We start from the raw sequence: 12,215 nt of genomic DNA, 5'->3' as shown, positions 1-12,215 counted from the left end.
GTGGCCTTTTTCACTATCACATTTTCTCATCACAGTCATCACCTAGCCCTGGCTCATGTACAGGCAAGGCAGCAAGGAGGAAAATACCCAGGCTTTTCACACCATGCCAGAACTTCCTGCAACGCCCAATGACAGGTCAGCTGTGCTGACAGCAACTGAGCAGCTAAAATTCCCCACAGGCATGCACACTGACAACTGTGTTAAAAAGGCCTAATTGCAACCTGTCCTTGGACAGCCACCAACATCCAAAGTAAAATTCACTGAACAAGAAGAAGTAAGCAGGCTTTGCTATGCTTTACTCAGATTACTCTGTTATTCTATCATCTGTTTTCAGGAGTACAGGTCTTGCTTAAGAACTTCAGTGCTGACCTTCTGAAAAACCAGATCTAGAAACAGCGTAACTGAACAAGGTTGTGCCAAAACTGCTAGTGAGAACTGGAGTGCAAATACACATTTACCATGGAGTATAGCACACACTTTGAAAGCTAAAAGGGACAAGCTAGGTCACTGCATCCAGGCACCACAATTCAGAAAAGATGTAATAACCACTTTGTAAGAACATTATTAGCAATATATGCCTAAATTGCTAATGAGATGCCTTCCTTGGTAGTAGTCTGAAACTGCCCCTGACAGTTTCCTTGTACTTACTGTTTAAGCTCTAGTCTGGGGCAAATCTAAGACGGAGGCGAATAATTTTGTCTCCTCAGCATCTCACATCTCAGACCACAAACTACTACTTCCTTTCGAACAGCATATAAGAACTCCTGCTCTGATTTCTATATAAGAGATCTCACACTCTGCATCCAAATTTACTGAACTTCAGAAGCACCTCAAAGGGAAGTTATGTACAAAGAAGAGCAAACACATTATGAACCACATAAATCTCATAAAAACCCATCAACTGATACTAAAAAGTTTGAAAGGAGAAGATTGTATATACCATTTCCTTTTGATGTTTGTTTGCATGTATGCATGCCAGTGCTTAGCATTTTATTGTACTCCTAAGTATATTTGACCACCTTAATGTGCACAGGAAACTGAAGATCCCTGTTAAAAAACAACCCATATAGCTTGTTATTAGTTAATTCACTGGCAGCTGGAAGGGAAAGCGCACCTTTCAAGAAAAGTTTATTAGAGCCTCCTGCAGCCTCCGCAACGTTTACATTGTGGACTGGAAGTTGACAGGGATCAATACCATGAACATTTATCTGGCTTCTCAAGCAGCTTTTGCAAGTTGTGCTAAGCTCCAAATTGCCACAACTACAGTGCTGGTTGTACATCAGACAGCTTGCATGTCTCTCATGAATATAAACACAGTCAATATTTACTGAAAAGAAGATAACTGTGATATATGAGTATCTCCAGACACACTGAACAAATACCCTTATCTAGCACATGAGATTGTTCAGCACTTGACAACTGACAATAATAGCACAGGTTACAACCAGCCACACACTCTACCTTGAGCAGACAGGAACCAGCCCCAACTTGGGAGCAACAGTACAAAGTGTCTCACTCTGCTGCAGCTGGTAAATTCAGTTGAGAAATGTAAACTAGCAGAGGTGCTGTCTATGGCTTTAGACACAAAATTAATTGCATCTTACTGGCTAGATCATTCAATGATGTGAACATTGAACCATTTACACCAGCTACAGCAGACCAAAACTAAGTTAACTGAGTGACAACCTACAAGTATTTACCTACATCCTTGAAGGTACTCTCTTCACCTAATGCAATAGGAACTACTTTGAGCACACTGGTATCTCACAACATCACTGGCGGTGGAAAATGACTGTTGTAACACAAGAAGCCACAAACCACATCAGAAATAAAATACCCATTACCCCTGAGGTCCATTTCATGTCTCAACCACAAAGTCACTCTTTCCTATCAAAATAGGAAGCTTGTATTTCTTGGTGCTGTTTTTTTACAGTCTGTTTAAGGTCAAATCAATGTAAAAACGAGGTACCAGCTGACTGCCTATTTAGGCAGGTTAAGAACTTTGTTTTCAATATATGTCTAGATGATGTATGGCAACATAAAACTGACTGAAGACTCAAGATTTCACTGAATACTTTACTGTATTTCACCCTGAAACAAAGCAGACAGTAGTACACAGTAGGGTGATGTATCATAACTGCATCCTTTTCACAAGATCTCTACTGATTTTGCCCAGGATTTCTTCTAAGTGAGTTAACACAAGCCATTGACTCCTTACAAAGTTAACAAGCAATAAGACAAGTTAACCTGGTGCTATTATGAGGCAATAATGTTGCCATCAGTGCATGCAACCACTGTATTTTGTTCATTTTTCCCTCAGGCACAATACCAAGGAGCCTGATCACATTTTTCAGCCACTATTCCACAATTAGATTGTATGCAAAATGCATGAACAGCAAAAGCTTGCTGCATTCAATCTTCAGTTAATCTAGATAATGAAATAAAGAGACTTTCATTAAGACACTCACTTTCTAAACTAGACACAAACTAGACAGAAACCAAGACTAACAGAATACTGTAATCTGAAGATGAGTTCTCTTTTGACACATCAGTATATGCCAATATAGACTGATTTAAATATGAATTTCTACTATCAGAGGTCAAACAAATACCAAGATTTTCCTAAACCCAGTATGAAAACTGTCAATATCAATTGCACTGTCAAGACTGCTTCCCCTTTCAAACCTTCCCTGCTGTCTATATATTGTGCGTGATCTGCATAGCAAATAAAACTGTATAACTACACATATAGAAATTCCAAAGCAGTCAAAGTGCAAAACAGCTAGTTGTTTCAGATCCATGCAGGACTTAAATTCTGGTCCCCCAGCAATATAGACGGAACATTATACATCATTCAGTTTCCACAACTCTGTCTTAATAAGCAAAGAGTACACTGGCACCCATGAACATTGTCAGGCTTTAGTTTTGATAACATTACTCTCATTTCAAACACATACAGATACGCACGTGCACATATGCAGTGCATTAGCTGAACGACCATACTGAGCACACAGCCTCTTGTTTGCAGCAGGTTGAGCAGCTCTCTTGAGCATTTTATAGAACAGCTGAAAAGGCAGAAGAAATAGTCTCATCGTGTTCGTAGGCATGATGTTTTACAGATGCAATACACAACATACCTTCTAGCTCTGACATCACAATTACAGATTGTACTGAAATGAAACCATATGCTACATAGATGCATGCCAACCTGTGCCAGCAGACCCCAGTCTCCAGTCCCTTTCCTCTAGCAGGGTGGACAGGGGAAGGCCATTACACACGTAAGCTCTCCTTTAATGAACAGCAACTCCTTTTTACTTCATACATGGCAGTTGTTCCAAAGCTCCCTCGCTAGCTCCCACCAACTCCCCCAAATCCTCATGCCCCTCAAAGTATCTACAATGCACTCACAATAATACCAGCAAATCATGATTTGGAAAAAATGAGTACTCAGAGACATTAACTCATGGCAAGTTTTAATATTCTGTTTATATTCCCCACATACACAAAAAACTTAAAAGGATTTAAGGCAGTAAGTAATCTGAGGGATGCAGAGAGAAAAACAGCAGAAAAAAACCCTGCATTTCTATGCCTAATGTGTTGACTATCACTATTTGTGTACCAAAAATATAAGTTTCTGCTGAACTTTAATGCTCATTGTCAAGAATGCAGCACAAATTTTGCCTTTCTAGCATTTTTGCAAGCTATTCTCTGATTTCAGACCCACAAAATAATAATTGCATGGAAAACTATGCTATACATTAAAGAAAAATATTTCAACAACTAAAATTTTGCTTAGCATATTACAACACACTCCATCTCATAAATACATTTAAATGATATTATAATAGGCTTGGAGAAGATAATGAAGTTACAGTGGTAACAGCACAGTGGAAAGTCATCTATCTGCAAGTGCCAAGAGATTCATAAGGAAACAGTCTCAACACAAAGTCTCTCTTTTGTAATAGATACAACGAGGCAATCATTTAGATCAGAAACAGTACAAATGACTACCTACCTCTTGGGACAGGAAGGGAATTACTTGTGCACATATAGCATTCAGCCTCTTGACAATTTCTGCCTGCAAGTGACAAGAATAAAGAAGTTCAGTTATATAAATTCTCAAATGCAACTATCACCCATGAACACTAAAAAGACATTTGGGTTTTTTTCATTGCTGGCCAGGACACGTTGTCAAAAGTGTTTGGACAGCGATTCAAAAACACTTAGGAAGCTAGTAATTTCTGGCTAAAAAGTTTCTCTTAAAAAACACTGTTTAGAACTGACACAAAGATTAGTTAATTTTGATTACACAATCACAGGCATTTAAATAAGAAAACCTTCAGGAGAGGTAACAAAAAAGGAGATGCAACAAAAATTCTGTGTTCAAACTGAACTCCCTCCTACAATGCAAAAGGACGGATTATTTTCAATTACAGAAATGCCACTGTAAGCAAAGGAACAAATAAACCATTTACTTCTAACAGCGCATATCATGACAACATTAGCATTGTAATATACAAGTTCACAGATAAACATTCCACCACATATTTCAGAAAGGGAAGCTGCAGTCTTGTATCACACTTACACACACATTAATAGCAGATACTTTAATTTTGCAACTGTGATCAGAAATTAATAACATACAATGTTATATTTCCTGGAGATCAATTTGTATGCTGTGTATTTAACCTGCGAATCTCAACAGAGACAGAGAAGATTTGATAACACAAGAATTAGAGCTTTAAAAACAGAATATTTTAAACCACAGACTTTCCTACAATAAATTGTAACTTTCTTATAATAAATTCTAACCAGGATCAGTTCCTTATTATTTGGTAGAACAGAATGGTCTTCCTCTTGTAAAGTCACTAACCATATGATGAAGACATACAAACTTGTGCAATTTAGCCTTCCATCTTTTAACAGCTGTGCTGTCTTTTAAATGGCAAACACTTAGGAAAGAACCTATAGAATAAAAAGGCTCAGAAGTAGCATTACAAAACCCCCAGAAAGTCACATAAAATAAATCTGGATTCAAGGAATATTACAGTTACACAGCTATCTAACCAACAGATATGGTTTGCTAGAGTACATGTGAAACAAATTCTGCCCCCTTGTGCATACTGTGTGATATACGAGTCTGTGATACGAGTTAACACATGCTATTTTGCAAATACCACTTCTTTTTTCTGAAACCCACCTAGACTCCCACAGGTTGTTTATACAGCAATCTCTATACTACACTGTCCTTTTATTTTCGCACTGGCCTGCACTGTTGATGCAAGTCCTCATCTTGTTAAAATATTTATGCATTTTAATACATTTTTTACATTTGTCTACTACACCATTTCTATTTGTTCAGCAGCACAGGTATCTTACAGGACACTTGAGAACATGTTCTGTTCACCACAAAGCTAAATTATCTCCAAATGTCAAAAGTCTCTATGCACCAATAATACCAGATATACCATAATGTAAAACTGAATTATTACTTTAAACAGACAGTGTTCACTATACTAGTTGACACAGAAATTTATGAATTGCTGGTTACAGAGAGCAGTGCTAAAAGCAACAAGATACGTGCATCTAAGCCTCAGCCAGAGAGGCTGTACAATCCAATACAGCATTACTTGGGAAAAAATATTTTATTTAGAAATTTAGACTGTAATGCAAGACACAGCTGTAAAGTACCTGTGCTGTAGTGGTTCAAGTACCATTAATTTAGTAATTTCCAAATTTTGGGTTCCAGCCACACCGCTATTTTTTCAAAGGAATCTCATAAGTGCCTGAAAGCCAAACAGAAAACCACATATTTTGTTCTTCGAGGCTTTTCCATAGAAGCAGAAAATCCCAAAGTGCCCCTGTCTTGATATAAGCTCAAGCTATTCTGACCTGCCATTTAACTTACATATGCGCTGTAGTGAAAAAGGCACATCATGCTTTCTTCTGCTGTAAAACAGCTCCTCCTACCTACCTTTAAAATGCCTGTCACAACCCTACCAACCCCTCCTGTGCAGCTCCTGGAGGGAACCTTTGGAAAACCACACTTCCACCTCAGCTACGTTAGACTGATACCTTTACTGCACTGCTAAGAAAATTGGAACAAAACGGGCTCAAAGTGCCATGCAGGAACTCCGTGTCTAATTTTAAAAGGCTTGTAGATTCATAGATTTTAAGGCCAGAAGGGACTGTTACAATTGTCTTATCTGACCTCCTGCACTGTAAAACTTCACTGGCTTCTCCATCAAAGACATAAATTACAGTTCAGCTAGAATATAGCTTAGTCAACAAAAATAAGTTTATTCAATTCACTCTGAGGCATTTCTTCTCAATTAGGGTACTCAACCATAGCTATTTCAAGTTATTTCATCTATGATGTTCTCCTTTCCATCATTTCTCTCCCTGCTCCACAACAGAAGTATGTCTCTCTTCTACTGCTCTTCCAGACAAAAAGTGGCTGAGACGTATTTGCTCAGTATTTATACAAAAATTCACCTCTGGCAGATTCTGAATCTAGGAAATGTTAAGCTAGAAAGAGTTTTCCGAAAAGCTGTAACTGAAAATAGGTGACTGAATATGAACAGTTACACAACTGCAAATCTCTTGACATCAATCCCCCTGGAGTGCAGAACAGCAGGTCCTTTCATGCTGCATGTAGGGAAGTGAGCTGATGGAGACAGCACCCAGCTCAGCCTATGGAGAAGAAAAAGAACTTGCTAAAACAGCTTCAAGTGATGTCAAAACATTCCCTAGCAGCATTTCTGAGCTAAGCAAGGGGCCCACTAGGCTAGTCACAACAAAGCCACGAAGCCCTTGCTACACCAAAGTGTTTGCAATTTTTCCTTATTAAAACAGTCTCCATTTCCCCTAACAATGAGCATCGCCAGTTGCATGTTTCTGTGTAGTTACATTTTATTTATCCTCAACACTCGGGCAGCAAGTAAACAGTCCAACTGAGCAGCAGCAGACCGAAAAGACGCAGCATGACCAAGATACAGTCTTCCTGCCTTTGGAGATCAGAGACAGCCCAAAGGCACGAATGAAAGCACTGTGCACATGTGCAAATCATAGGAAGGGCATTACACATTCTCTGCCAAGAAAAGTCTTACACCAGACTTTTTCACATAGTAAATACAAATTACAGTCTATCTTGACACTGCAACTGTTTCTGTAAGTCACTGCAGGAGATAATGCCACAGCACCAGGCTTGATTGTTTTCCACAAAATGTACAACAGAAAGCAGTTAGCCACCTGAAGATAGTTGAGTGCATTTCTTGCAATGCTGCCATTAAATTTGAAGGTATAGGTACTGATCACATAGGTTAGCATCTCTGTAGATCTATTCCTACAGCCCTCAGCAGGGGCCTGAAAACTCATCCTTTGAGTAAGGTACAAGCTCTGACACTAAGTAAAGGACAACTCTGTATTTCTATACTCATACAGATTTTTAAAACCTTACATTTAGTAGCCAATATAGTGTCTCCTTTTTTCTCTTAGACATCAGGTCAACAGTTTTTTCATGATCTGTTTAACTGGCAGGAGAAGGAAAAAGTGTTATTTCATAAAATCAGGCACTCAATTCCTCATATGGAAAGCCAAAGTTGCCTCAGAAACGCTGCCGCTTCCACAGTCATCTTATTTTTCCTCTTTTTTCCCATGGGACCAGGCTTTAGAGAGGCTTCATTTATTTACAGGCCCTTCCACTGGGCCTCAGTTATCAGCCAATAATACCGTGAACACACACACTTCTAATGGCCTATGTTTTGAAACCAAGTCTAATCTGATGGCGCAGTGCCCAAACTCCTTTTCCAGCATAGCCATTAAAGGATGTAGGTTATTGCTGTTGTCACCATTGATATTTGTCATTGTAATGTAATTAGGGCCCTAAAATGATGCATTACAGCCCTTGGCACAGCTTCTATTAAAATCTTTTCTTCTGCTCACTGAACTGCGACCTGCTTTCTGATGAATAACGGACAGACAGCTTTACAGTGAGGAACAGATTCATCAAAGTAGTATTTTCCAGCTCTGGAAATAAAATAAATAAAGAAATAAAATAAATAAATAAAAAAGAGGGCAACCCTAAGAAGAAAAACACAAGGGAGGGGGGTGTGGAGATGGAGCAAATCCAATAGCACATTTGAATTTCATATGATCACTTGAAATTCTGATTGCATCTAACAAATTTTTCTTAGGACAATATATTCCCAGTCTGTGAATCACATGGTTAATCAGGGCTCTAATCTGCTATCCATCAGCCTATGCCAGCACTGTAACTTCCAATCACATTGATAGGTTATGTGGGTCACGCTTCCCTGAACAACTACATTCACAGATATCCCATGTAAACTGGCATGGATTCTGAAAAGCTGTTGTTAGTGTTACTAAAGGTTATAATACTATTTAAAGCTTTATGAAAGCTCCTGATGAACAACTGCTAAATTATTGCCTGTGGATACAGCACAATGCTCTCAAACAGCATTAATAGCACAATAAAAGGGTGACTGTTGACGCCAAAGCATATAAAAGATAGCTTTTCTTGCCACAGTTTGTCAAATCTGTTAACAAGCACCAATACTTCTATTACTCCTTTGCCTGAACATGAAAGATGTTTGGTTTTGCATAAAAAGGCACCAGCATTGAACCAGAAAAAATGAAGGAGGCACTGAAAGAGAAGGCTTGGGCTGGAATTATCTTTTTACTTACGCAATACAAGGTTGTATTGCTTGCATCCTTTTGGAGACACCTACAAGATACTATTTTAAAAGTTTTGATCTCTTTCCATAGTCACTTTCATGGCATAATTTTAAAAAAGAGAAAGATTAAATATTTTTTAACTACAATGTTAACTTTTTTGGTCTGTCTGAGTATAAAGAGATGATAATAAAATCCCTGTGCCAGAATCTGATCACAGTAAAGGAATGAAGACTTGTATCAGTTAACAGCCCCTCAGCATTATTTCGTGGATACAACAGAACAGTAACATCTAAGGTCCCCAATTCAGACACCAAAATCTTTTTGACCAAAGCTGGCAAGTTAAATGGGACTTTGTTTCCTAAATACACTTAAAAATCTGACCCCTTAAGTTCCTAAGTGCCTATAAAGCATTCTGAGAAGAATGTTCAAAGACAAGACTATACCACAGGTCCCTCAAGGTAAGATAACCCAGATCATGAAGGGGGCTCAGCAAAACTGGACTTTGGGGTACAACCACAGCTCCACAACTATCAGCTGTAGGTGAAGGTGAGTGTGTGATGGACTACTTGAGTCCTAATCCATTTCACCATTGCAACATAGCAGTTTAGTTCAATTTACCCTTGCCACACACAGCTAAAACAGGACATAAGCATATGGGGGAATATGTTTAAGTGCCTTAGCATTTTAGCACATGTCCAGAGACTTAGCACTGATGGACGGGAAAAGAGAGGCAAGAGTCACTTAAAATCCAGATCTTAAGGTACTCAGGTATGTCCTAATAGATAAGGAGCTCATAATAAACCTGTTGCTTAAAAATATCTATTTGCATTCCCTTTTTTCTGGAAATAAACTTAAATCATTCTGTGAAAGAAAAGAGAACTGGCATTTTATTTATAGTATATAAACTTCAGGAAAATATTTCCACTGTATTTCACAAAGTTCCATGGTTGCTATAATTATAAAAAAATTGCTGGGAAAGAATTACCACTGGAGGCCCTAGGTTTGTCAGTGGAATGGAAGAAAAACTACTATATAAGTATTGTTGAAATAAAACAGAATAATAAAACATTACTGAGAAACTCATTTCAGCAGCCAGTAGGAAGAAGAATATATGCAATTACACTTTCAGAAAAGTAATCTGAAACAGCTGTTATTTCAGGTTTAATTTGTTCTACACAATGCAGCCTTTGCCAAAAAGATCAATCTAGTTTATTAAGTGCTTACCAAGAACACATGCACACACCCTAAACAGGCACTTCACAAATTAGTGAGAACAAAAATCATTATTATACTGTATGAAACATATCATGATTCTGAATAAAGCAAGCAAAAAAGCTAATCTTAGTATTTCACAGAAAATTAACTCCTCATTCATAAAGAATAATGTGTTTTGTTTTAATCACAGACTGTTGTCTGGAAGTGCTTACTCCAGTTCTACAGAACTAGAGAAAATACTGCAAGCCTTGAATATCAAATTTCTCAGCCCTAAAGGAATGATGTTTGGAAACTGAGACTCAAAGAGCCTAATTCTGTAGTCAAAGAAAGTGGAGGGAAAATTTCTATGATTAGAATGCTAGTGAACAAAAAAATTATTCTTCACTAAGCCAGTTGCTGAGATTTAGGAGATATCATCTGAGCAATGCATGTACGTGTTAGCTGTAGCAGGTCCACTGGAATGCCAAATCACAGGTACATTCTCTATCTCATTTGCCTACCAACTTTCCTTTGCAAACATCCCAGCTAAGTTCACGAAGTACTGTAAACTTGATATCCAGACTTTGTAAGTTAATTTAGGTGCCCATTTTGAATAAAACACTGCAAACAGCAGCATAAGCAATAAACTGGAGTGACAGCCTTTTCAAAATCAATTTTCTAATGCCCATACCACACTGTGGGATGCTGAAGTGAACTGATAAGACATAGCTTTTATTTAGTGTCTCAAGCATCACGTGGAGCCAAACTGAGAAAAAAAAGGATACATATTGAATCATTCATGATTAAGACAATAAAAAGCAAGTAAAGTAATTTGACATATAAACATGCATCAAGTCTGTCACCTGATGAAGTCGATGTTATTTTGTAAATATCGACTTCTATCAGCAAGTATGGGAACAGAAATCAACAGCTTGGAGATAACCACAGTTCTTCAGTTGCTCAGGCTGCCACCAAGCTACACCCTGCCCTGCCTTGACACAAGAAACTGCAGAGCATCCAGAAAAAAGGCAGCAAGTGGACTTTGAAATGGCAATGACTGGCTTCAATATCCCTTCCTCAAAAGCAGCAGGAAACATTTGCTGAAAAATCAGACAGAAATGAGTAAAAGGACACTGCCATGGGAAATGCTGCTTCCATCAGCAGAGCTTTGAAGTCCTCTATAAGGTACTATGCTTTCACCTACAAGCAATTCCCAGCATTTCACAGTGACACATTTTTTTGTGAAATATGTAACTACATAAGGTTCAGAAGCTTCCACCACCTGCCAACAGCTGAAGGATCTGACTTTATAGTTTAAAAAAACTTAAGAAAAAAATGTTTTAAGCTTATAAACCCATGTCATCACACTAAGGCTCAGAGTTGCATCTGTCTCCTAGCAGTGATTAGGTCAGAATTTCCCATTTTAATCTTTCCCATAACTACTAAAACACAACAGCACATGCACAATCACCAGTCTCTCAGTACTACAGATCTACCCTCACACACCTCACTAAAGAGTCTGGCCACAATTCGGCACATGCTGGAAATGGCACAACCCAGTTTGAGCCTGCCCTTGCAACTATATGCATACAGTGGTTCTGGTGTGCAGTTTTAATTTAACTGGATGAAGAAAATTCCCTATTTATTTACAACACAAGTTCATTCATACTCAGTTTTTCAGAGGTGGCAGGAAAACCAGACAGAAAGAAAATGAAATAACTGCCAATCAGTCATTTCAATGTGTACATCATGAAAAATTAAATAAAAAAATAAGCTGAGAGAGTAAAAATGTTAACTGCACTGGAAAAATGTTAAGGAAGCAACATTTCGTGGACAAGCTGAAAGTATCTAGCAGTTGACTTTAAAGAAACTATGCTTTTAAAATTTCCATATATTGTGCTTACAAAAGGGGTCCTGATGCTCTTTTTAGAAATGGCACCACAAAATAAGCACTGAAATCATTTTCCCACTATAAATTAGAACTACCAGTGTCCACCTCTGATCCCTCCCAGCACTTCACTTTCATCTGCAAATACACACAAAGGAAGACTGAGAAAAAGCTGTTAGGCACCCATTTTCCTACATCCACTCCCTGTATTATGACTACAGTGCTTACTCTGGAGTAGTATTCTTCAAATGTTAGTCATCGAGAAACTGATACCTATCTGAGTTGAGAACTGTGAAGACTGTGACAGACTTCCAGTTATACCTGAAAAGTTGCACTCTTCATACATGACGGTGGCAGAAAACACTACAACCAGTGGCAGCATACAATGTTCTGACAAGAAAATTAAATTTCTCCAGCAAGTGTTGAGTTGTATTGT

At 38.2% G+C, this 12,215-nt stretch overlaps 1 protein-coding gene across 3 annotated transcripts in view; it reads right to left on the bottom strand.

Moving 5' to 3' along the window:
- LOC139684328 (transducin-like enhancer protein 4) overlaps positions 1–12,215 on the bottom strand; it is a 98,276-nt gene that overhangs the window by 63,236 nt on the left and 22,825 nt on the right. For all 3 annotated transcript variants that reach the window (XM_071580139.1, XM_071580140.1, XM_071580141.1), the window contains exon 5: positions 4,016–4,078. In XM_071580139.1, the coding sequence (XP_071436240.1) occupies positions 4,016–4,078 (63 nt within the window). The remainder of the gene's footprint in view (positions 1–4,015; positions 4,079–12,215) is intronic.

Source organism: Pithys albifrons, chromosome Z (assembly GCF_047495875.1).
Source record: "Pithys albifrons albifrons isolate INPA30051 chromosome Z, PitAlb_v1, whole genome shotgun sequence".
NCBI classification, from domain to species: domain Eukaryota; kingdom Metazoa; phylum Chordata; class Aves; order Passeriformes; family Thamnophilidae; genus Pithys; species Pithys albifrons.
The sequence above is the reverse complement of the archived record's forward strand: the minus strand, read 5'-3'. Positions and strand labels throughout refer to the sequence as shown.